Below are 27979 nucleotides of genomic sequence, written 5' to 3'. Positions count from 1 at the left end.
TCAGGTTCTAGCAGGTCTGGATTAATGTGCAGGTGACTATAGGGCTTTCCAGGCCTGATGTCCCTCTTTCTCTCCTTCCCTCTCCCTTTTCTTCTCTTTCTTTCTCTCCATGTGTGAAGACTACATTAAAAAGAACTTTTCATTGATTAATTTGGCATGATTTTATTGAGCACCTACCATGGCAGGTAGAATTCTGAGATATATACAGGAATACTTCTGTACAGATAGACAAATGAAAGCATGTGTCAATAATATAGTGGGTCACCATTAGGAAAGCACCGTGGAGTTGGAGTTCCACAGTGATGATGAAGAATGCTGACTTTGAGATCAGACTGCCTGGAACTACTGTGCACTTAGGATTTACTTCATACATGTTTTATCCTTTCTGTCCCCCTGATTCTCTACTTGTAAAACTAGGGCATAATTACAGTCAAGATTGTCTTAGTGAAACTTGGCCTTTATGACAAAATACCCAGACTAGGTTTCAATAAATCACTCATATGTATTTTATTTGAAGACTAGTTTGTCCAAGGTCAGTTGCTGGTAGACCCAGTATCTGTTTAGGGCTCATGATCTTCTAGAAGAAGGAAGTGTATAATACAGAAATATGACATGATACATATTCATTACAAGGTAGTCCTTACCAAGAATGATAGGACTGAGACTTGGATTATTTTTAGAAACAAACCAATCTCCTCCCGCTTTACAAAAATATTCACAGATGTAGAAAAATGATGGCTGAGATCTTTTTAAGGACTCAAAGACACAAACATTCAAGCATTTCCTGAAGTTTTTTTTTAATCATTTTAATATGAAACCTGCTTTTCATTTCCCACAGCAGTTGTCTGACCCTCATCGTTACCCTGCTAATAACTTAAAATCAAATTCATCTTGGGCATAAAACCAGGGAAAGAAACTCCATTAAAAAAAAAACTACAGGAAATGGATTTTGTAATGAAGAATCATTTGCAAGATGTTGACAAAATGCCTTTGTTAGGATGGGACTGTGACTCAGCTGGTAGATTGTTAGCCCGGCACGGATAAAGCCCTGGTTTTGATCCCCAGCACCACGAACCTGGGCATAGATGTGCATGCCTGTAATCCCAATACTTGTTCAGTAGAGAATCAAGAACTCAACCTTATCTTCAGCTATTTAACAAGGCCTTGCTCAAAATTGCATTAGAAGAACACAGTTAGAAGAAAGTTTTAATTATACAACAATCTTGTGGGACAAGACAGTCTTCATAGTTTCTTTAGGAAATTCACCTGGTTTCAAATGGCCTATATTTTATTGTGTATTTCTGTTGGCTGTTTGCTATGCTTTGTAGCCTGGAATTCTAGCAGTGGCTGTTATCTAGAGATAAGTGAATATCTCAAACCCACCTTTTCTTCTTTTTTTGTCTATTCTTGATGCTGTTGGCCCCTGAGCCTATGGATTGATTCAGAGAGCAAGAAGTAGACAGAGTTCAGCAGGCAGAATACAGTAATACATTGGACTCAAGGTGGGCACTTCATATACACAGGCTGTGTGATCATTGTGTCACCTCTGATGATGGCAGTGCCTCACTTTGGGACCCATTCTATAAATACAGTCACCCTCCTGGGACTTAGCATTTTCTTTTTCAGAGCATTGGTACTTGTGTATAGGTTTGTAGGCATGCATATCATTTCTTGCCTTCTTAGGAGTCGGGTGGCTTAGACCAGGCTACATTCATCTTGGTTTTCCTTCTTTATCACAGGATCCAGCCTGGTGTTTCATGGATATCAGGCACTGAAATCCTTAGTGAACAAGGAGAAGGACACATAGAAGATATAGGACGAAAGACAAGAGAATGACATTACTGCAGACCACAGCAGTGATACTTAAGACAGAATCATGGTGGCTGAGATTAAATAGGGAATCACAGTGGGCAGCAGATGCCAACTCTAATAAAAATGGCTGAAGGAAGTGAGAGGCTTGGAAGGTAATAGTTTGCCCTGATATTCAGGTTCCTCCCTGTTCATCTTCACTCCAGCTTACTCATGGATCTGGGACGTGTGTTTGCTGCATTCTAACTCTGGGAAATTTGTGAGAAATGTTTTCCCCCCATAATTTAAGTAGCACCCTTGTTTGGAAGAAACATATTTGTGTTAGAAAACTATTTTGCTCCAATCACCACCTTGAGTTCCTTTCTCAGACTTACCTCTTTCTGTCTTTCATTCCTTCTCAATTGAAAATAACACTGACATGTCAGAGGGGATGAGGAGACTACAGAATGTGAACCCTTCTTTCCTCTGCAACTGTTGGACCCATAGAAACACTTGTACCTTGGCATGCTTAGTGCTTTTTCTCTGTGAGAAATCTTTGGCTTTCAACCCCAGGCAGGAGTCACGGTCTACGTGTCTCTAGCATAGAATCGATCTGTTTACCATGGTGATCATCTCATGCCACTGTGTCAAAGTGCTCTCCACACTCTAGCCTGCTCGAAATAAGGCTACTGCCATCTTTCTCTGTCTGGTTCAGCACTCAGTGTCTGCTCCACACAGTCTCATTAGATAGCTGCGGACGGCTGGGGTGATAGCACAGTCCAGAGTGTGTGCTTTCTAAGCATGAGGACCTGAGCTTGATCCTTCAGAACCCATATGAATACAAGGCAGGCATGGGGGCACGCCCTTGTAATCTTTGTGCTGGAGAGATAGGAACTGGAAGCTTCCGGGCTCACTAGTCAGCCAGGCTACCCAGATCAGTGAGCTCCAGGTTCAGTGAACTCTCTGGCTCAAAGAACAAGATGGATGGCATCTGAAGAGAGACAGCTGATGTCTTCTGGTACACACACACACACACACACACACACACACACACACACACACACAGAGTTATTGGAACATGTATAAGCATAAAAGAATAAATAAAAGAAATTTGTCACTATTTAATTTGTTAGAAAATTCTTAGCATCTCTTACTTTTTTTTGACTCTTGAGAATTGTCAACAAATTTCACTGTAATGTTATGACTGTCCTAAATAACAAACAAAACTGGGGTTTTATGAATATTTAATGAGGCAGTGTCATTTCCAGCTGGTTGTATTGCCAAGGGCATTCAAATTTGTTAACATCATTTGCTTTAATTTGCTTCAATATTTAGGATCATTACTTTAGGGGGTCCATGTCTGAGGTTATTGTATGCCATTCGTTTTGCTGTGATTTCATCTAGTTGGTGGTTTGTCTTATTTTGATAACTCGGCCAGAGTCGTCTGTAAGAAACGTTTTCTGAATCCCTGTATCACTTGCTCCACCTTCTAGCAAACCAGAGTAGAGTGTCAGCCACTGTGGTACTCATGTTCGCAACATTCAGGCCTGTAGTAGTCTGGATCACAGCTCATCGTCCTCTGATATAGAATCCAGGTAATCTGTATCGACATAGAGGAGAAACCCAGAAAACAAGCTGTCTGCCCAGCCTGGATCGGAGAAAAGGCCATTCTGGTCATTGAAGAAGATCTCCAGCCAGACCTCATCTTCTGGCTGCAGGTAGATGACTGTGGACCCCGATGCCACATCATGGTTCCCTGTGTTGGCATCAAAGGTCCTTATTCGGTACTGCCCATTGTGCACCAGCCCTATTGCTAGGTGCTTATTGGCCAACGTGATATCATAAGAAAAGTAATAGATCCCCGGGAAAGCGCAAATGAACTTCCCTGTTGCAGGGTTGTAATGCTCCCCCTCATTGAAGAGTACTTTGTTAAATATGATGGGTAGTCTTTCTTCTGGGTAGCTGGTTGTGATGCCAACTGAAAAGGCAGATTTGAGCACAATGCTTCCACACCTGCACACTCCAGGCAGCCCTGGGTCCCCTTGATCTCCTCTGTCTCCCTTTGGCCCAGGAGGCCCAGCTGGACCGACTTCTCCTTTCTCACCCTCTGGTCCTATGGGTCCTTTCTTCCCAGTTTCTCCTTGGTCTCCTTTCTCACCAGCAAGGCCCAGGGGTCCAGTTTTACCTTTTAGACCTTCAAAAATAATCAATAGCTAATTAATAGTTCTTCTAGAGAGTCACAGATAACATACCTACCCATTGCTAACACACCTTAAACATGTCTGAAAACAGTCAGCTATCAACAGCATCCCACTAATTAAAAAGCCTTTGGAAATCATTGATATACTAAGACTGAAAATTAAAAAAGCTTGTCATAGATTTCCTCCAGTATTAGAGACTTTAATTAGCCCCTAACTAATTAAACTAATTAGATATTATTTTAAAGACAGATTAGCTGGTGCATATTAGTCATATCCTGGTACTTGTCACTACAGAAAGACTACAGAATGAGTCTCGGGGCAGACAGAACTAGATGATGCTTTGGAAACAGCTTAGTCTTTGCCCTGTTCCATTCCTGTTTGAGTTCACAATAAAGTAATTAATCAAAATCAAATCTGTTATTTGTCAACTATACCAGGACTGATATTAAATGTTTTATTTGCATGAATTATCTTGTTTAAATCTCACAACAATTTTACTAACTAAAAAGTATTAACTCCATTGCAGAGAACAGAGCTAGTGAGTGACAGAGCTGCTATCTCAACCTAAGCTTGCCCAACTCTGGAGTCTTGGCACCCCATTTTCTAGGAGAATATGTTGGATTGATCCTGAAAACTGTAAGCACACCTGGAACGTTGGGCTTCTTATGTTACTATACCTGAAAAATAATGATTACTTTCACAATGCTATAGGCTTGCTTTTGGAAGGGAAAACTGAGTTCTGAGATGGTAATTAGTTTAATTAGCTAGGGTCTAATTAAGGTCTCCAATACTGGAGGAAATCTATGAGAATCTTTTTTTAATCCTGTGTATTAGGATTAGAAAGACCCCAAGCTTTCCCAGTTTCATAATTTCTTTCTCCCCTCCATCTTATTGCCTCTTTCCTTATGGCTGTCTCTGCCACCGAATGCATCACTTTGGATTTGTATTCTAATTTCTCTGAGTCTCCTTACATATAGAAAAAAACAACGGAATGAAAGAATTTCAGTGAATTCTAAGCCACTGTATAGGACTATTTTCTGTATGTTCAAATCTTTACATATGCAGGTTAGCTAGAGGCTAGATATAGAGAGATAATGATCTTGATTGAAAGCAGTCAACAAAATTGACTTTTTTTTTTTAACACAGTAATTGGTTTTAATTTTGTGACTGAATCCATGTCATAAGCAATACATAGATAATAACATTTCCACCCAAAGTATCCAAATTGTTATTTTCTGTTATTATTATACTTTTGTCATCTGGGAAAATGTATTGTTAATGCATGGTTTCACTTGTAGCCACGGTTTTCATCTCAGTAACTTTTATTCAGCTAAGCCTTTTATCTTGTGGTGCTTTGATATCAATTATTGGAGTGCTGTACATACTTCAATGCATACATGTGATCACTTGATTCTTTTTTCCCAGTTAATTGGCAAAATTAACAAGGAAATATCTTGGTAATGTAAATTTTAGGAGAATGAAAGCTTTGCCCTCAGAATGTCAAGCATGTCCTTCAATCCTTGTGAAAGTGGCTGTTTAACAATTTACAACTCAGGGAGGATACTGGCGATGAATGTCACCATTCTTTATGAGACAAGATCAGTGTTTTTATCAACAACAGTTGTGTCCCCTTAATGCAGTCAGTCCTTTTAAGTTGAAATTCTACTGGTTTAAACAGAACACACATGATAAATATTTCTTGAAACAAGGTCATAAAAATCTTAACGTTCAATGCTTGATTCATTGGTGTAGAAATGACATATAAACTTTCTTTTGCTGGTCAAAAATCAAAGACTTCAATGTCTAGAATCTGTGTTTTAGCTTCAATAAGTAGCTTAACCTTTTCTGTATTGATGTTCAATACAGTAATAAAACCATTCTTGTCTCAATATTTCTTTTTCTTTGATATTTTCTTTACTTACATTTCAAATGTTTTCCCCTTTTCAGGTGTCCTCTTCGGAAACCCTCTATCTCATCCCTCCTCCCCCTGCCTCTATGAGGGTGCTCCCCCACCTGCCCACGCCCATCCTCCCACCCTGGCATTCCCCTTCACTGGGGCACTGAACACCCTCAGGCCTGAGGGCCTCTCCTCCCAGTGATGTCCAATAAGGCCATCTTCTGCCACATACATGGCCAGCGCCATGGGTCACTCCATGTGTATTCTTTGGTTGGTGGTCCAGTCCCTGGGAGCTCTGGGAGTCTGGCCTGTTGATATTTTAGCAACAATTTTAACCATAGAATTTTGTTACCAACACAAATCGTGCTGCTTATAAGATTCTTGGTTAGTCTCTCATTCTCTAGCTTCATGGACTCCATTTGTAATACAGAGACATTGGATAGAAGTCTATTCTGAGCTTAGTGGGTAACACAGTAACTGTCACTGAGATAAAACCCATTTCAGCTGCAGGCAGGGTAGTGAATCTGAAGAAGAGGTAAGATCCCCTTCTTGGGGACTGGGAACTTAGGCTTCCCAGTCATTGGAATAAAGGTTTGGAGTAGGTTGCTTGAGGGCTTATCCCCTTGAAAATTTGTTGAGAACAATTCATAAGTACTGAAATGCAAATTATAAATGTGAGGGGCTCTTTACAACTCCAGTGTTTATTTTCTATTGCAATACACATTTAATACCCTGAACTGCTGGATACATTTAGTCATGGAAGAAATGTAATAATAACACATAGAAATTCTTCCTCTTTATATGAAGAGTTTTCCCATGTATCAGAAGACTACATACTCAGAAGAAAAACAAAAGAGGACACATCATTATGCATTAAGTATTAAAGTATGTATTACTGAAGCTTAGCCATACAGAGTGTTTGTTTGTTTGTTTTAGTTCCTTCTCAAATGGGTCTAGATTTTCTCAATAGAATCTTCTTATACTTCCATTCATCTGTACATCATCCATCTAACAAAACTTCATTCTCCCTCCCTCTCTCCCTCCCTCCCCCTCCTTCCCTTCTTCCTTCCCTCCTTCCTTCCTTCCATCAATGGATCTATGTATCCATTCAAACATATATCTTATGTTTATTTCATTTAATATTGACTGACCATTCACTATATGAAAGCCTCCATGATTGGAGCTCGGTATTATAAGCTCATGGATACTATAATTCATATATTAAATTGGAATAAAGACTGTTTCATGATGACTTGAAAGATGGCTCAACTGTTAAAGGCCAGTCTCACAACCAAAACAGTAAGAATGCTTTGTGAGGTAGTTGTAGCGATATTTGAATGAGCACTCTCAGATTTAATTGAATCCTATATTATGATAATTGTTACAGACCAGTGAGATGTATCCTTGCAAAGAATTTATGATGTGATGTAACAATCTCTTCATTTCTAATTAGAGTAGGGAAGTTGGAAAAAGAACACTATTTGTTCTGCCTGGACTTGGTTGAGGTGAAGGCAATCTGGTATCTAAGAAGGGAGCACATACAAAAAGACCCTGTGCTGTCACTGGAGAGGAAGGAGTGAGTAGAACATCCCAGCCTTGGACTCATCTGCAGCCATGTTACAAACATGGCTTCTGAGTGATGTGTGTGTCTCTTCACAACCAGCCAGGCCTATCTTTCCTTTCTGAGCTGTGTATAGCCTTCAGTGTGATAGATATAACTTCAGGTTGGAAAAGTCACTTTATTTTGAATCTCAATAGTTTCATTTATAGCATTATTTTATTGCATATTACAGTTACAGCAGATCATAATGATGAATGTTAATGTAAGTGGGTTGCTGACACATGATGAGTTCTTAATAAATGGTCAGCATGTGGAGCTACAGTGATGAAGAGCTTAGAAAGTCTTTTTCCTTTACCTTCTGACAGATGTCTGTGTTCAGATAGACCTGGCAGTTGTGTTCTTTTTGACAGTTTGCAGTCTGGAGCTATTCTTGTTTGTCAAGGTTGGGGAAGGTTTGCCACTGATATCCAGGGAGATGCTGTCAAACACCATACCAAGCACTTTACCCTGCTATAAAAATTATTCAGCACTAAATGACATTGGTATGGAGGCTGGGAAACAAACACTCTCCAGAAATGAAAATTGGTAGTTAGAGGTACACAAAAATGTTTCCAAGTAAATAGGTACTCAGAAACAGATTCATAGAGGGATGAATAGATTGTATACAGGACTAGCCCTGACCCCAGAGGGCTCAAACTGTAGCATTTAAGAATATTATGTTTGATCTGAATAATGGTATTACTACCTTATGGATGTATTAATCTTTTTTGTTTGTTTACTTTGTGGCTTTGGATGGCCACAGATTTATTTTTGATCTGTGGATCAAAATTTAATAATGAACAATATCTAACTTTTCCAAGTACTTAGCATATGGCAATTATTGTCTGGGACATTATGCATATATAACTACCCTTAAAATTCACAATTTCCCTTACTATTGCCAATTTACAAATGAAGCTCAAAGATGATTTTTGCCCAGGGAGGCTTAGTCTTGGCTGAAAGAGCCAAGATTTGAATCTGCTTTTCTGCTTGTGTGATTAGCCACTACATTCTACCTTCCAGACACAGCAAGATGAAAGGGTCACTATATAGAACTATAATTTGTGTGCCATAGAAATTTAAGGATATTCATAATCATAGCTCAGTCATAATTTCATTCCACATGAGCCATCTTATAGACAGACACCCTTGAATAACTATGTTTAAGCTCCAAATTCAAGGTTGCTTATTTGACATTGAATTGTTATGTAATGTTCTGTAATATTGAACAATGGTCATACATCTGACAGCTATTGATTTGCCCAATATTTTCTGCCTGGAATATTTGTAAATGATGCATTAGCCAATAATCTGGATATGTACTGTGGTACTGTCTCACAGAACCCCAGTAAATCAGGTGTGGTGACTAGAGAGAGGCGTAGTTTTGAGATCTATGTGGTTTTTTTCCTTCTTATCTTTTAACTTGTACTCTCAGAGGCTTGTTTTCAAAGATTGATTCCAAATCCCTTCCTCTTGTAGAGTTCATATAACTTCTGTAGAATTTCAATTTGGCTTCCTCTGAAGGACTGTGGATTCTGGCAAGCTTCCCAGGCTAACCTATCTGCAGGGAGAAAAGCCTGAAAACCAGTGAAGGACTAGAGGACAATTGTATTGTCTTCAAGAGTTATGTAAAGTCTACATGGCAGCTGTTGCAGGGCAGCTGGGGGAGTGATGAGAAAAGGAAGGCCATCTACATGACACTGTTGTCCTAGCTGTATACATAACAAAAACTATAAGCCCTTGAGGAATATTGGTGTAGAAAGTTAGCTCTGAGCAGGGTGGCAACTGAGCTTCTTCATGCCAATTCTTTCCCTGCTCTGTCCCATCTGCTTGTCTCCCTAAGCTTCCATGCATCCAGCTGTTGTCCAGTGGTTCCAGTCATCAGTTGTTGAGAGTCCAGCTCCAGCGGTCATGCACAGCACCTGTCCATCTGTGCTCATCTCCCACAGTGCCTTTAACCAGACTCAGTTTTCTTTCATTTCCAATGTCACAAATATCCACCTGAGAAAAGTCATCATTGTGGCCAACTAAGGCTGGAAAGAGTTTGAAGCACAGTCATGGTCTAGTGAGTTGTTATTTTTAATGAAGGTAAAGGGCAGAAGTGTTTGAAGGAGCAGTTCCCACCGAGAAGAAGCAACAAAGGGAGAGGTTGGGGGGTAGAGGAGGGTGTTTGCAGAGCCTCATGGTGATTCCTTACCTGCAGTGCCCTTTTCCCCCTTCTCTCCTTTTCTGCCATCTCTACCATCCCTTCCAGGAAGGCCAATTCGACCATGGGGCCCAGGGGAGCCATTTGCTCCAGGAGGACCTGGGGGTCCAGGTAATCCAGGGATGCTGCAGATGTACCTTGGAGAGTAGTTCTCTCCCTTAGCCTGATTGGCCCGAGGTTGTCCACTTGCACAGATGGCAAGACTCGTCACACAGAGCAGGACAATCATCTTGGGCTCTAGAAGAGACGTAAAGACATCAGTGCACTCTCCAGGGAAGGGCTTTGGCATGATGGAGTTACAGTGAGCAGAAGAATGGGCGTGTGCGCAGTCCCCTCTGGCATTTGCTTTTTTCATATTTAGAACCCTAAATATTAAACCCACCGAGAAGAAGCAACAAAGGGAGAGGTTGGGGGGCAGAGGAGGGTGTTTGCAGAGCCAGTGGGTTTTTGATTTAAGAATACATCAATCTACTGTTGACAGAATCCTCATTGCCTTACTGATGTCGATGGAGGGTGAATGGATGGTCTTATCAAAACATAACTTTCCTTCTTGCAAGACTAATTTATTAGAAAAGGAAAATGGCATATTCAAACGACTTAGATAAATACCAGCACAGTTGCCACTATGCAGGGATAATTAATTGCCTCTGACAGGTTACTATATACTTATTTTCAGTCTTCTTGTATGTGTCTGTGTTGTGAAGAAAGGTGATATTGTGCCAATCCTGTGATTTAGAACATTATTTTTTTTTATTTAACATTGATTTAACCTCTTACTGGACCAATTATCTATAACATTAATTACCATCTTTCTCCCTCTTTTCTTGTATGTGTAGAAGTTGTTTTCAGAGTTTTGCCAATGCGACACTGTGTCGCATCCCCCTCAGTTTTGCACTCACCCATCCGTTTCTCAGAATTCATGGGAGAAAAGACACATTTTCAGAAAACCCATGCTTTTCACTTGTTAATCATGTGTAATGCCAATTAGAGTTAATTGAAGTACTGTGCCTACCCTGGGGGAGTCTGAAACTTTAATTTAAAATCTGCAGGCTATAATGCCTCTGTGTCCTATTAAGCTGTTAGCACTGGGGGTCAATTAAAGAGCTGGGTGAACTTAAACCATGCACTGTGCCACGTGGGCCATAGGAAGCAGATACAGATCTCTTTGACTCTAACCTAAAAGGACCGGGATTCTTACTCCACAGAGCCTGGATATGGAGAGCAATGAATGATATATTAGCATGATATCATAGGCAGCATAAGCTTGGGAAACCTGAATTTTCGGCTATGTTTTACTTAGGGATGAGTAGTTTCTTCAATGGAAGAATGCACATGGGTGCTTCGGTGGGTTGTAAATGAGCTTTTGGATAGCTAGACCTGTGTTTTCATATAGAATCTTCATAGTCATTGATCTGGATAACATTCTCTTAAGGGAAATAATAACAAAATGAGGGAAGAGTGATTAAATGTTAGTTTTGACAGCCACCCCAGAAAATTTAAAAGGCACACCACACACCATAACACTTTTATGGTGCTCATGGAAATACTGGAACATCTTGCAATTATACCCAGAAATAAACCCCAACTCAGGCATGTACATGAGATTTTAGAATAATTTCAAGTTTTAGAAATCTCATGATCAAAAAAGCTAAAACCATGTATCCAGTGTTACCAGACTCTCCCATCAAAGGTCACAAACACTTTTTGCCATGTACTATGTACTGGGCTTGCCATATGATACTATACTGCTACTGTAATGAAACACCTGAGGCAAGGAGTTCACAAAGGGAAGAGGTTCATTTAGTTAACACTCTGGAGGCTGAAGATCTGGAGAGTGAAAACACCATGTAGCCCAGGGTCCCCAAAAGGCCTTCTTGGCTGCATCACACCATGCTGTATTATATCAAGGTAGGAGGGATAGGCAGACATGAAGCTAGAACAACGGAGAGTGTCTATTTTGTGGCTTTGCTCTGGGGCCTGCTCCTTAATGCTCACATTGCCTCTCACAAACATTATAGTGGGAGCAAGCTTCTAACATTAGAATCACCATGTTAAATCATACCCTGAACAGGAAAAATGCCAGCCCTCAAACCACTGATGCTAGTGTTCAAATGGGACTAAGGCATTTTCTGACAAACCCTGTGATTCTGATAGCAACATCAGCTCTTCAGGGAACTTCATAGAAGAGGAACCAAAAAGCAGATAAGAGGCAGAGGACTACTGCAAAAGAGTTCCTGCTGGACAAGGCAGGGATGTTGCTCCCACAAGCTCTCAACGTCTATAGTTGCCTGCCAAGACCTACACAAGAGCACACCAGTCAACATCCCAATGTGAATAGAGATAAGACTCACAGCATCCCTCCCTTCCTGAGTTGAGGAGCTATAAGCAGTCTATGGCTGCTGAGGGAGACAGTTTTTTTTTTTTAATTCTGTAACAAGACCCATGATAGGTTGTCTAAGCCCTATTGGTCAGCCCTAAACTCATGTATGTATAGACAACACTAATTATATACATATGTATACACATACATTAGTCACACACACACACATCCACACACACACACACACACACACACACACACACACACACATATGTGCACTTGAGGCATTATTTGGAAAAGGAGACATGGGGGATCATGGCAGGAATTGGAATATCCATGATCAAAATTAATTATACTCATGTATGATTTTTCTTGTTACAGAAACAAGCTATGAGCTGTTTTGAAGAACACTCAGATAAAAAATAATGGAATGAGCATCCTATGCACAACCTTTGCTATAATTAAAACTGGATGCATTGATTAAAAAATCAGTTCCTCTTCCTCACAGAACACACTTAAGAAGATACTCAGGGGGAGATTTTTAACTATGCACACAGAGTACTGAAGGCTGTAGACTGAAGCCAAGAGGTACTTCTATGAAAGACTTGAGGTTATTGGTTATTGGCAGAAAGGGAGTTTGAGGGAGTTTAGGCACCAGTGGTGGTATGAAAGTCATCATGGAAACATTAGAGAAGAAGAGTGAGTTGGGGATTTGGAGAATGGTAGAAAGAGAGCACAGGTAGTTTGGAATGAGCTTGGAAGAAAGATTTCATCACCAATATCAAGCAGTATGAGTTAAAAGGAGGAACAATATAAGCAGCAAAAACAGTTTTGTTATTGAACAAATGGACTGATTGTCCTTGTCAGAAGCACTAGAGGACGGTCTAGTACAGGAACCTGAGGACGGTCCAGTACAGGAACCTACATACTGTAACGCAGATCCAGTTAGAGCCATTGAGCATCACTCAAGATACTTATTTACTAACAGTCATCAGAAGAGAGGAACAAGGTGTTGTCATACTCACTGCACGAGGCTGCATACTCACTGCATAATGGTAAGTGTTTAGCCAAGTCTCAGGACTCAGTTCATGCATGAAGATAACAGAGTGTGAGTTACCATGGAAAACCACAGGGGTTTCTCACCAGGATGGCTGTTAGTTTCCTTTACCAGTCAACATCATACGTCTACAAGATCTACCTGATCTGAACAGCCCTCAAGTCATGTGACTTCATCTTTGGCTTTCCTGCTCAGTTCCAGTTCTAGCTGTAATAGATTCCTTGGTGTCCCTCAAAAGCACACCTGGCACAACCTGTCCTAGGATCCTTGTGGTTTCCTTCTTCTGGGTAAAATCCCTGCACCAGTGTGTCCTTGTGGCTGAACTCCTCAAGTCTTTTTTGAGGTCTTTCTCCCATGCCATCATGTTCAGTGCAGCCATTGTCATCTTATTTAATATTGTGAAGTGTATCATTCATCCCCAGCCCCCTTCTTCCTGCTCTATTTTTCTGCCCTCCTTTGCATTACCAACTCACTAGATTGTTCTTATCTTTGTTTTATAGTATGCATTTTTTCATATATGATCCATAGCATTCAAACTCCACAGGGGCAAGGACCTTTTTCTCATTTGTCGATGGGTCCAATGGTCTAGAACAGCACTTAACACAAACCTACAAGTTGGGAGAAGAGACTTTTTGGAGGATGAGACATAATTGCTGTGGTGAACAAAAAACTTAATGAGAAATGATGAAAATATCATAAGGCAAAGAACGTTGAAAGATTTTCCCTGCAACCATGGGTTCTTTTTGCAGTGCTTAAGACTATGCATTAAGAACTTCAATGGGAGAAAAGCACCGGGGCAGCTGGGGCGCAGGGTCGGCAGACACTCGCCAGCTACCCACAACACCCGCCACAGGATCTTAAGACTTCTGGTGAGTGGAGCACAGCTTCTGCTCCAATCCAATTGCGCGGGACCTGAGACTGCATTAGTTAGGGAAGCAGAAACCGGCCTGAGTAGGACCACAGGCCTCATCCGGCTGGATCAGCGCCGGGGTAGCGGGAGCGCAGGGTTGCCTGACACCCGCCAGCTACCCACGACCCCCGCCGCAGGATTTTGGGACTGCTGGTGAGTGGAACACAGCTTCTGCTCCAATCCAATTGTGCGGGACCTGAGACTGCATTAGTTAGGGAAGCAGAAACCGGCCTGAGTAGGGCCACAGGCCTCACCCGGCCGGATCAGCGCCAGGGTAGCGGGAGCGCAGGGTTGCCTGACACCCGCCAGCTACCCACGACCCCCGCCGCAGGATTTTGGGACTGCTGGTGAGTGGAACACAGCTTCTGCTCCAATCCAATTGCGCAGGACCTGAGACTGCATTAGTTAGGGAAGCAGAAACCGGCCTGAGTAGGGCCACAGGCCTCACCCGGCCGGATCAGCACCAGGGTAGCGGGAGCACAGGGTTGCCTGACACCCGCCAGCTACCCACGACCCCCGCCGCAGGATTTTGGGACTGCTGGTGAGTGGAACACAGCTTCTGCTCCAGTCCAATCACGCGGGACCTGAGACTGCTCTGGTTGGGGAGAGAGAAATCCGGCCTACATTGGGCCACAACCCTCTTCCGGTCAGAAAAGCACCGGGGCAGCTGGGGCGCAGGGTCGGCTGACACTCACCAGCTACCCACAACACCCACCACAGGATCTTAAGACTTCTGGAGAGTGGAACACAGCTTCTGCTCCAATCCAATTGCACGCGGGACCAGAGACTGCATTAGTTAGGGAAGCAGAAAAACGGCCTGAGTAGGACCACAGGCCTCTTCTGGCTGGACCAGCACCGGGGTACCGTCAGCTACCCACGACCCCCGCCGCAGGATTTAGAGACTGCTGGTGAGTGGAACACAGCTTCTGCTCCAATCTTTAAATAGTGACAACGATAACAACTAACCCCAGAGATTACCAGATGGCGAAAGGTAAACGTAATAATCTTACTAACAGAAACCAAGACCACTCACCATCATCAGAACCCAGCACCCCCACTTCGCCCAGTCCAGGGCACCCCAACACACCAGAAAAGCTAGACACGGATTTAAAAGCATATCTCATGATGATGATAGAGGACTTCAAGAAGGACTTTAATAACACACTTAAAGAAATGCAGGAGAACACTGATAAAAAGGCAGAAGACAATAAAGAGGAAGCACAAAAATCCCTTAAAGAATTGCAGGAGAACACTGCTAAAGAGTTACAAATCCTTAAAGAAAAACATGATAACATAATCAAACAGGTAGAAGTCCTTACAGAAAAACAGGAAAACACATCCAAACAGATGATGGAAATGAACAAAACCATACTAGACCTAAAAAGGGAAGTAGACACAATAAAGAAAACCCAAAATGAGGCAACACTGGAGATAGAAACCCTAGGAAAGAAATCTGGAACCATAGATACGAGCATCAGCAACAGAATACAAGAGATGGAAGAGAGAATCTCAGGTGCAGAAGATTCCATAGAGAACATCGGCACAACAATCAAGGAAAATGTAAAATGCAAAAAGATCCTGACTCAAAACATCCAAGAAATACAGGACATAATGAGAAGACCAAACCTACGGATAATAGGAGTGGATGAGAATGAAGATTTTCAACTCAAAGGACCAGCAAACATCTTCAACAAAATTATAGAAGAAAACTTCCCAAATCTAAAGAAAGAGATGCCCATGAACATACAAGAAGCCTACAGAACTCCAAATAGACTGGACCAGAAAAGAAATACCTCCCGACACATAATAATCAGAGCAACAAATGCTCTAAATAAAGATAGAATACTAAAAGCAGTAAGAGAAAAAGGCCAAGTAACATATAAAGGCAAGCCTATCAGAATTACACCAGACTTTTCACCAGAGACTATGAAAGCCAGAAGATCCTGGACAGATGTTATACAGACACTAAAAGAACACAAATTCCAGCCCAGGCTACTATACCCAGCCAAACTCTCAATTAACATAGATGGAGAAACCAAAGTATTCCACGACAAAACCAAATTCACACATTATCTCTCCACGAATCCAGCCCTTCAAAGGATAATAACAGAAAAAAACCAATACAAGGACAGGAACCACGCCCTAGAAACAACAAGAAGGTAATCCCTCAACAAACCTAAAAGAAGACAGCCACAAGAATAAAATGCCAACTTTAACATCAAAAATAACAGGAAACAACAATTACTTTTCCTTAATATCTCTTAATATCAATGGACTCAACTCCCCGATAAAAAGACATAGACTAACAAACTGGCTACACAAACAAGACCCAACATTTTGCTGCTTACAGGAAACTCATCTCAGAGAAAAGGATAGACACTACCTCAGAATGAAAGGCTGGAAAACAATTTTCCAAGCAAATGGCATGAAGAAACAAGCTGGAGTAGCCATTCTAATATCTGATAAGATTGACTTCCAACCCAAAGTCATTAAAAAAGACAGGGAGGGACACTTCATACTCATCAAAGGTAAAATCCTCCAAGAGGAACTATCAATCCTGAATATCTATGCTCCAAATACAAAGGCAGCCTCATTCATTAAAGAAACTTTAGTAAATCTCAAAGCACACATTGCACCTCATACAATAATAGTGGGAGACTTCAACACACCACTTTCACCAATGGATAGATCATGGAAACAGAAACTAAACAGGGACACAGTGAAACTAAGAGAAATTATGAATCAAATGGATCTGGCAGATATCTACAGAACATTCTATCCTAAAACAAAAGGATATACCTTCTTCTCAGCACCTCATGGTACCTTCTCCAAAATTGACCACATAATTGGTCACAAAACAGGCCTCAACAGATATAAAAATATTGAAATTGTCCCATGCATCCTATCAGATCACCATGGACTAAGGCTGATCTTCAATAACAAAATAAATAATAGAAAGCCAACCTTCACGTGGAAACTGAACAACACTCTTCTCAATGATACCTTGGTCAAGGAAGGAATAAAGAAAGAAATTAAGGACTTTTTAGAGTTCAATGAAAATGAAGCCACAACATACCCAAACTTATGGGACGCAATGAAAGCATTTTTAAGAGGAAAACTCATAGCTCTGAGTGCCTCCAAAAGGAAACTAGAGAGAGCACACATTAGCAGCTTGACAACACACCTAAAAGCACTAGAACAAAAGGAAGCAAATTCACCCAAGAGGAGTAGACGGCAGGAAATAATCAAACTCAGGGGTGAAATCAACCAAGTGGAAACAAGAAAAACTATTCAAAGAATCAACCAATCAAGGAGCTGGTTCTTTGAGAAAATCAACAAGATAGATAAACCCTTAGCCAGACTCACTAGAGGGCACAGGGAAAGCATCCTAATTAACAAAATCAGAAATGAAAAAGGAGACATAACAACAGATCCTGAAGACATCCAAAACACCATCAGATCCTTCTACCAAAGGCTATACTCAACAAAACTGGAGAACCTGGATGAAATGGAGAAGTTCCTAGACAGATACCAGGTACCAAAGTTGAATCAAGATCAGGTTAATGATCTAAACAGCCCTATATCCCCCAAAGAAATAGAAGCAGTCATTAATAGTCTCCCAACTAAAAAAAGCCCAGGACCAGATGGGTTTAGTGCAGAGTTCTATCAGACCTTCAAAGAAGATCTAATCCCAGTTCTTCACAAACTATTCCACAAAATAGAAACAGAAGGTACTCTACCCAACTCATTCTATGAAGCCACAATTACTCTGATACCTAAACCACAAAAAGACCCAACAAAGATAGAAAACTTCAGACCAATATCCCTTATGAATATTGATGCAAAAATCCTCAATAAAGTTCTTGCTAACCGAATCCAAGAACACATCAAAACAATCATCCATCCTGACCAAGTAGGTTTCATCCCAGGGATGCAGGGATGGTTCAATATACGGAAATCCATCAACGTAATCCAGTATATAAACAAACTCAGAGACAAAAACCACATGGTCATCTCGTTAGATGCGGAAAAAGCATTTGACAAGATCCAACACCCATTCATGATAAAAGTCTTGGAAAGATCAGGAATTCAAGGCCCATACCTAAACATGATAAAAGCAATCTACAGCAAACCAGTAGCCAACATCAAAGTAAATGGTGAGAAGCTTGAAGCAATCCCTCTAAAATCAGGGACTAGACAAGGCTGTCCACTTTCTCCATACCTATTCAACATTGTACTTGAAGTCCTAGCCAGAGCAATTCGACAACCAAAGGAGATCAAAGGGATACAAATTGGAACAGATGAAGTCAAAATATCACTTTTTGCAGATGATATGATAGTATATATAAGTGACCCTAAAAATTCCACCAGAGAACTCCTAAGCCTGATAAACAGCTTCGGTGAAGTAGCTGGATATAAAATTAACTCAAACAAATCAATGGCCTTTCTCTACACAAAGAATAAACAGGCTGAGAAAGAAATTAGGGAAACAACACCCTTCTCAATAGTCACAAATAATATAAAATATCTTGGCGTGACTCTAACTAAGGAAGTGAAAGATCTGTATAATAAAAACTTCAAGTCTCTGAAGAAAGAAATTATAGAAGATCTCAGAAGATGGAAAGATCTCCCATGCTCATGGATTGGCAGGATCAACATTGTAAAAATGGCTATCTTGCCAAAAGCAATCTACAGATTCAATGCAATCCCCATCAAAATTCCAAATCAATTCTTCAACGAATTAGAAAGTGCAATCTGCAAATTCATCTGGAATAACAAAAACCTAGGATAGCAAAAACTCTTCTCAAGGATAAAAGAACCTCTGGTGGAATCACCATGCCGGACCTAAAGCTCTACTACAGAGCAATTGTGATAAAAACTGCATGGTACTGGTATAGTGACAGACAAATAGACCAATGGAATAGAATTGAAGACCCAGAAATGAACCCACACACCTATGGTCACTTGATCTTCGACAAGGGAGCTAAAAACATCCAGTGGAAGAAAGACAGCATTTTCAACAAATGGTGCTGACACAACTGGTTGTTAACATGTAGAAGAATGCGAATCGATCCATTCCTATCTCCTTGTACTAAGGTCAAGTCTAAGTGGATCAAGGAACTTCACATAAAACCAGAGACACTGAAACTTATAGAGGAGAAAGTGGGGAAAAGCCTTGAAGATATGGGCACAGGGGAAAAATTCCTGAATAGAACAGTAATGGCTTGTGCTGTAAGATCGAGAATTGACAAGTGGGACCTCATGAAACTACAAAGCTTCTGCAAGGCTAAAGACACCATCAATAAGACAAAAAAACCACCAACAGATTGGGAAAGGATCTTCACCTATCCTAAATCAGATAAGGGACTAATATCCAATATATATAAAGAACTCAAGAAGGTGGACTCCAGAAAGTCAAATAACCCCATTAAAAAATGGGGCTCAGAACTGAACAAAGAATTCTCACCTGAGGAATACCGAATGGCAGAGAAGCACCTGAAAAAATGTTCAACATCCTTAATCATCAGGGAAATGCAAATCAAAACAACCCTGAGATTCCACCTCACACCAGTCAGAATGGCTAAGATCAAAAATTCAGGTGACAGCAGATGCTGGCGAGGATGTGGAGAAAGAGGAACACTCCTCCATTGTTGGTGGGATTGCAAGCTTGTACAACCACTCTGGAAATCAGTCTGGCGGTTCCTCAGAAAATTGGACATAGTACTACCGGAGGATCCAGCAATACCTCTCCTGGGCATATATCCAGAAGATGTCCCAACCGGTAAAAAGGACACATGCTCCACTATGTTCATAGCAGCCATATTTATAATAGCCAGAAGCTGGAAAGAACCCAGATGTCCCTCAACAGAGGAATGGATACAGAAATTATGGTACATTTACACAATGGAGTACTACTCAGCTATTAAAAAGAATGAATTTATGAAATTCCTAACCAAATGGATGGACCTGGAGGGCATCATCTTGAGTGAAGTAACACAATCACAAAAGAACTCACACAATATGTACTCATTGATAAGTGGATATTAGCCCAAAACTTAGGATACCCAAGATATAAGATACAATTTGCTAAACGCATGAAACTCAAGAAGAATGAAGACCAAAGTGTGGACACTGTGCACCTTCTTAGAATTGGGAACAAAACACCCAGGGAAGGAGTTACAGAGACAAAGTTCGTAGCTGTGATGAAAGGATGGACCATTTAGAGACTGCTGTATCCAGGGATCCGTCCCATAATCAGCTTCTAAACGCTGACACCATTGCATACACTAGCAAGATCTTGCTGAAAGGACCCAAATATAGCTGTCTCTTGTGAGACGATGCCGGGGCCTAGCAAACACAGGAGTGGATGTTCACAGTCAGCTATTGGATGTATCACAGGGCTCCCAATGGAGAAGCTAGAGAAAGTACCCAAGGAGCTAAAGGGATCTGCAACCCTATTGTTGGAACAACATGATGTACTAACCAGAACCCTGGAGCTCTTGTCTCTAGCTGCATATGTATCGAAAGATGGCCTAGTCGGCCATCAATGGAAAGAGAGGCCCATTGGACTTGCAAACTTTATATGCCCCAATATAGGGGAATGCCAGGGCCAAAAGAATGGGAATGGGTGGGTAGGGAAGTGGGGGGCGCTATGGGGGACTTTTGGGATAGTATTGGAAATGTAATTGAGGAAAATATGTAATAAAAATATTAAAAAAAAAAAAGAAGATAGCCACATGAAAAAAAAAAAAAAAAAAAAAGAACTTCAATGGTTTAGCTTATGTAGCCTACAGAGCTTAAATGTATTAAAATACTTTTGCATATATAACTAATGTATTTCCAAAAATGGAAAAGAAAAGGGTACAAAGTTATAAGTAAATCTAGTGGTGTTTTTCTCTCTCTTAAATACTGGTTTGTTCCCCAAAGGTGAGTCCTGTTGTCTACTACCTGTGTAGACCAGCTTAGCTTTATGTAGACAGAATTCCCATTTTGCTCACAAACATCATATTTGTGGGGGATTTGTCCCAAGACCATCACCTCAACATAGGTACCAAGATCTTAAAAGGCTCAAGGCCCTGATATAAGCTGTCTTGTATTTACATATGATTTATGAACATTGTCCTGTATATTTTGAGTCACTTACCTCTAGATTATTTATAATATCTAACATCATGTGAATTGTACTGTTCCCAGCATAATAAGAAAAAGTCTGCACATACGCAGTAGGTAATTACTAAACAATCATTACTTATTGCTTATCTGTGATTCATTGGATTCAGTCACGTGGAACCTCTGGATAGAGGGCTCAGTTCATCTCTCTTCACATAGAGGCTCGGCAATCCTTTTATTTCAGGAACTTTAGGATGTCTGTCATATGCATGTGTTACATTAACTAGTGTCCCACCAATGGACACTTGGGGGTAGTTTCATTCCCTTGTTATTATAATTGCTACTATAATAAATAGTTATATTTACTGGTCTCATATGCTTCATGACAAATACAGGAAATATTTTCCTAAGTTTTCTTCTTATTTTATTTTTAATTACATGTGTCTATGTGTAAGTGCACATGTCTGACTGCACGAGCCTGAACAGGCTAGAGATTGGATCCCTGGAGCCAGATTCATTGTCAGTTGTGAACTTAACATGGGTGGTGTAAGCAAATCAGGGTTTTCTGAAAGATCAGAAAGACTCTTAAACCCTGAGACACCTCTCCAGCTGTTATTTTTACTTTTTAATGTACATTTAAAACAATTTTTATCACTAAAACATTTTCTAAAGTCTAATTTATTATGTTTAGAATATTTTCCCACTCCATGATACTAAAAATAATTTGACATTGAGTTCTGTTCTCCCATCTCATTTTATCACATACAAAAATTTGGTCCGCTAGGCTCTTTCTAATTAAAAGTGGCAAGGTAGCGATATAACTGCACATTTACAACACCATCTCCTGAACAATCCATTTTTATCTAAGCCCAAAGTTTAAAGCATCGCAAGGAATTTGTTTGTTTTGACTGAGACTAAGCCTCATGAGTCAAAACTTTACATTATAATGATTTTGGACAGCTTGAAAAGACGTAATTTGCACAGCATAAAACTAATCAAAGTATACAACTCAATACACATTATAATCCAACCTTAGACTATATTTTAAATCTCAGGAGAAAACATTTCCATTAGCAGTTCCCTCTCCTGTGTACGCTTTCACGCATTGGCTTGAATTATGCAAATTTATGTAGAATATGTACTGACATGTTTTTTTTTTCTCCCTGCTTTTATGCTTCTTTGGTCTTAGAAAATCAAAGCTCTGCATATAATGCTAATCTCAAACAGGCCCTGAATGCTAAATGGAAATGATTTCCTATCTTAGCTTTTTCTTTAGGGATAACGAAATGACAGGTTTTTAGATTTTAAATCATGCCTTTAAAAATATGCATATAACAACAATTTTATGTAACTATGTCCTTACACTCTTTAAGGCAGGATGTAGATCAAAGTAGCATGTGATTCTTATAGTTATAGAATTCTTTCTTGCCAAACTAGCAGTAAGAAACACCTGGAGGGACATAGATTAAGTCAATGTAAAAGACTGAGCCTCCAGAATAATGTATATGTAGCTTGAGTTCTATTTATAAATAGTGTTTTTTTTTTTTTTTTTGTTCTAAGAACAAAAATTGTTATTCAGGAGAACCTAGATGCTGGAAAATAGTTCAAGGACTCAAATATGGTCAAGTAGTGTCACTTCTGGAATTAATAATTCACAAGGAATTAAGCACAGGATATAAATTGATATTTACACACTCCTGTTAAAGGCAACATCATTCCCAACTGCCCAAAAGAGCAGCCCAAGAGTTCACTAACAGATACATAAGCTATGGTACACAGATGCAGTAACCTTCAAAATCAGAAGGCACTTTGATGACTGCTACAACATGGGTTGACTTTCAAGGCACCATGATCATAAAATGCTCCAGTCAGAAAAAGGTCCGATACTAAAAAAAATCTTTTATTCAATTTTCCTAAACAAGTCATATTCACAGAGACAAAACTTTCATAATTCACAAAATGGCACAGCCTGGATTTGAACTGACATCTTGTTGGAAACACTGAATGTTCAACTATTGCTTCATGACAGAAGACTGGATTTGATTAATTCAAGTTCAAACTGCGCTTTGCCTGGAAGTCATTAGGATGATGAGAGGTGACTAGGAGGGCCAAAGCAGGACTTCTCCTTGGCTCCTGAGGTGGACATTACTCAATATCAGGATCTGTTTTAGCTTCCCTAGGAGGGGTGGCAGTGACTTTGGGACAGGATGGAGACCCGAGCTTTCTACACCATAGTTCCTTCCCTGGTGAGCCCCCTCAGCTACTTGCACCTCCCATTTTCCTGTGCAGAACTGATTTTCCGTTTGGATGAGGTTCCTTCTTCTAGACGTATTTGGATCCCCTCAAGGCCACACAACTGGTTTTAAACCTATCTGTATGCTCATTTCCCTGACAAAACATAAACTCCATCTTTCTGCCATGTACAACAAGCTAAACTACAGTAGAAGCTCAACAAAAGTTGAATGAAAAAGAAAATACATATTCATCAGGGTTTTTTTGTTTTTTTTTTTTTTTTAACAGCAGCTCATGATTTATAGTTCTGGCTGCTCTGTGTAAAGTGCTGTGATGGCCGAACAGTGCAAAAAGAAACTTGGACATTTGCAAATATTCTCATAGTCTACAGATTCACCCCAAGTCCATATCATTCACCCAAGGGTTCCTTTGTGATAGGCTGCAAGAAGAGCAATGGGCTAAAAACTATTGTTCATGGCTAAGCAGCTAGTGTTAGTCAGAAATTCGGAACTAGGTCTTCACTTCCTGGATCTTTACTGTAGAGCTACCTGCTTACTAAGTTAAAACCTCCATCATAATGAAGATGGGCCATGATAGTGACATTTGCCAAAGGTCTGAAAAAGAGAATAAACACCATACCGTGCTCTGGGAGGGTAGGTTGCTGCAGGATTCCCAGTGTACAAAAGTCAGGATCTTTCCTGAGAGCTCGGTGAAAAACTTGCTTTGGTACCAGACAGAATAGCGGGTCCAAGTTCTCAAAGATTTCCAAATAGTTGAGCTAAAAATAATCTTCTCGTTTAGTCCCAAAGAGCCAGAGGCCCTGGAAGTCATTCATCCAGTGGAGCTCAACTCAGGGATCAGTTAAAATTACGGTTTTGTTTGGGACAAGCTGTAAGTGCCGGCTTTCCTTGACTGGTGAGGTTGGAAGCTTACCATCTCTCTTGCTGTGGCCTCTTTTAAAGATTGCTTATTTAATTTTTTCCTCTTTTCATTGATTTTCCAATCAGATGGTTCCGGGAAAAAAATTACTCACTGACTGGAAATTGGTTGTTATCTTTGAGAAAAGAAGCATTTACTGCTTGGGGGATTTAAGATTGGGTCCAAAAACTATCACCCCTATTCTTGGTGAATATGGCAGGATGTTGGCCTTTTGTTCTACTACAAAAGGCAAGGACTGCAAGACTGTATTGATGTTTTCTTTGTTCTTTGTTGAGTAGACAAATGATCACATATTTTAGAAGATGGATACATCTTTTTCATATAGACAGCATTTCCTGACAAATCCGAAGGTACAATGTGTATTGCAATCAATGTTCTTGTTTCCATTTGATATGTATTTCTTATATCTCCTTGGCAACAGTGATCTGTAATGCATGATGTCATTTATGGAAATTATGTGAAAAAAATCTTGTTTTTATCCTGTTTTTCTCCTCATTCTTCTCAAGAGTAACAATTCTAAATGAAGGAAATTGTTTTCCCCCTAGAGTCTTGGTAGTGAATACTGATCACAGATTTGACCAAGAACGTGAGTCGGCTCTCACTCTGATGTAATGTGTATTACCTTGAGCTGTCCATCCACTGAGCTTGAGGTCAGGGTCCTTTAAATTTGATGACTTTCAAAACTGGAATAGCATCATAGCATGTGCGAAGTTGTAAACCTCAGGCAGGTATTTTATTTTCCAGATCAGTGTAGAATCCTAGTCATAGAGGGTGCTGATGTTTTACTTCTCATCCTCAAATAAAGTGGTTGTTCTTAGCTATTTGATAAGTTTTTCTTATAGTCCTTAATATGTACTTATAAAGTGCATTGAGTGTCAGCTACAGACAAGCTTAATTTTGTTTGACCCAGCCTCTTAATTAATTACTAGTGGTTTTTCTTTTTCTCATTTTCCTTTTTCTTAAAAAACAAACAAACAAACAAACACCCCAAAAACCGAACAAACAAAAATCCCAAAGCAAAACACTTTTAGGTGTAGTTACAAATATTTTAGGCATCAGGGAGGGGACCCTATAATGGAAAAGTACCCCAAGATGTTTTTCTCATCTTCTCCACTGAGGTAGACAGCCAGTATACCTAGGTTAGGCAGTCACGTCCTTTTCACTTGGAAAAAGGAGGAACCCAAAGACATAGGAACTGATTTTGTGTGTGTGTGAGAGAGTGTGTAAAAGTCAATGCTATAAATCTAAACAAGGTCTATTTTTAGTTTTTTTTTAAACATATGACGACTTTGATGGACTTTTCTTGCTGCCCATAGAGTAGAATAATCTCTGCTGGGGAACTTGAACTAATCTGTTGACCAGTAACTGGGGATGTGTGTTCTTTTCCATCTTGTTCCTTTGTTCACTCATTCATTCGTTTTCTCCTTTCTTCCTTTTTTCTTTCTTTTTCTTCCTCCCTTCTTCTCTTTTTTTATTTGAGATGAAGTCTCATTATGTAGCTCTGATTGTCCTAGAATTCACTATGTAGACCAGGCTAGTCTTGAACTCACAAAGGTCTGTCTGGCTGCCTCCCAAGTGCTGGGATTAGACATGTGCCACTATACCCAGCTAGTGTTTACCACATTTTATGTGCAAATATTTTTCATATCATTAAAGAATCATAGTATTTTTAACGCACAATTGATTTTTGCCGTTTCTAAAATCACTTTTCTTTTCAGGTAACTCAATACAATCTATATTTTTCTTGACTTACTTTTCTCTCCAGAGAGCATGAACTTTTGAAATGCGCTCTTAGCATCTTCAAAACTCAGGTGTGGACAATACTTTTTAGGTCTATTTCATGCAGTTATTATCATGCTTATTTCAGAAGCACTGATAAAAATTATGGGTAGAAAATGGGGCAAAGGGAGCCTTGGATTAATGCCTAAGATTCTGTTTTTACACGCTACTTGCTGCAAGGCTAGGATCTCACTCTGTTTTTTCTTAAGCGTATATTTTATTTTCCTCTCAGCTCTTGCTATTACTTTCCTGAAGGTTTTACTTGGCTTTCAATTTAATTCAGTTCAACTCATTCAAATCCACCCAATGTTCTGAGAATACCCAACAGCATCCTGGGAACCCAAGTTCTCAAGAAAGAGAAAAAGTCCAGGACAGACTGTAGTTACTAGTTTCCTCCATTCCACAATCCAGTATAGCCAGTTAGAAGCTACCAACGTGACATTTACAAAATACAAAATTGGGCAGCTGTATGCAGAATTGTCCCTCAATGGTGGGTTCATTACCCCACTGGACATACACACATACACACACACACACACACACACACACACACACACACACACACACACACATGCATTTTGTTAGTAAGTAGAATTGCTTTAAAAAGATGGTTCCAGATGATACTGAATGAGCTGATAACAAACTTCAGGGTCCTCAGTCCTCGCTACATTCTCTTGTCCTACTTTTACAGGTACATGCTGTAAGGAGTGTGATCTGTAATTAAGACGGCCTGCCATGTTACTGATTTTCCTCCTAGGGTGTTGCTAACTTTAGAAGACCAAGTTTCTCTGCACACAGTTTGCAGTCTTGTGGGCTTCATGGATGCAGCTCTTACCTCCTCAGCACAGGTACACTGAGCAATCTTAGAAATCAATCTTATCATTTTAGCCTCCCCATGGGCAGATTCCTGTTGACTCAAGTCCTCTCCAGTCCCTTTCTCCATTTGTTTATTTTGTCTCCTCATCACTTCTTCCTCCAGAATCTCTCCGTGATACTCTGAAGCTTTTACAAGACCCTACCTTAACCTCTCCTAACATTTGGACCTTTCTATGCACCATAACTCAATGGTTCTAAACTAGGTGTACTGAACTAGCAAACCTATGTATAAACTTTGTGTTTTTTCCCCAAAGTTCCCTGGGTGATTCTGATGGGTAGATAGGCTTTGAGAACTGTTACCTCTCACTCATCTTCTTCTTTTGATCATGCCCTCATCTTGTTGTTCTGGTACAGTATGGTACCAGGGTCAGAATGCTTACTTTATAGCAAAGTCAGAGAATTCTTATAGAATTAAAATTGAATGGAGAAGACACTATCCATCAAATTGTCCCAGAACTGTGCTTGACAAGATGTTAAGCATTTCTATTATTCTGGAATTTCAGTTGAGGAACCAAGACAGAGAAAAGCGGACCAGTAATGAGTGCCCAAGTACCTTCAGGGAGCTGATTAAAAATGAGAAGATTCTAATATGCACTCTCATTCATTTTCAACGTACAATTGACAAGAACCTAAAAGAAATCACTGAATTGGTTGGGGTGCCAGTGGGGAGAGTGCTGCTGGTAGCTCTTTTTTTTTCTTTTTTTCTGGCAACAAATGCCTGCACCTCTTTCTTTTTTTTAAAGGCATTTTTATAGATATTTTCTTCATTTGCATTTCAAATGCTATCCTTAAAGCCCCTTATACCTTCCTCCACACCCTTACCTTGTACTGTTACCTGGACTGTGAGTGAGAGGCTTACAGGCGTCTGGTCATGCACATGTGATGAAATAGCCACAGGAAGTTTGACTCCCAGCTTGAACATTTGGAAGGCAAAGGTTAACATGAGAGGAGAAGGCAGAGCAGGGCCAGCTATGGAGTAACAAGTATTCTAGGAAATAAATACCCTGGAAAGCTAGATGGGACCTGACCATCTATACCAGCCCTTTGGCTACCACAGGGCATTT

The 27979-nt window shown here is 40.2% G+C and overlaps 1 protein-coding gene across 2 annotated transcripts in view; it reads right to left on the bottom strand.

The window, feature by feature from the left end:
* Positions 1 to 341: 341 nt before the first annotated feature.
* Positions 342 to 27979, bottom strand: part of C1qtnf7 (C1q and TNF related 7) — a 108202-nt gene continuing 80564 nt past the window's right edge. For both annotated transcript variants that reach the window (XM_021163590.3, XM_029477693.2), the window contains exons 2-3: positions 9684 to 9929; positions 342 to 3982 (exon numbers count right to left, since the gene is read on the bottom strand). In XM_021163590.3, the coding sequence (XP_021019249.1) occupies positions 3351 to 3982; positions 9684 to 9929 (878 nt within the window). In that variant the 3' untranslated portion in view covers positions 342 to 3350. The remainder of the gene's footprint in view (positions 3983 to 9683; positions 9930 to 27979) is intronic.

The sequence above is a fragment of the Mus caroli genome, unplaced genomic scaffold (assembly GCF_978045245.1).
Source record: "Mus caroli unplaced genomic scaffold, Mus_caroli_1 scaffold_4, whole genome shotgun sequence".
NCBI classification, from domain to species: Eukaryota; Metazoa; Chordata; class Mammalia; order Rodentia; family Muridae; genus Mus; species Mus caroli.
Note: the sequence above shows the minus strand (reverse complement) of the source record. Positions and strands in the feature narration are given on the sequence as shown.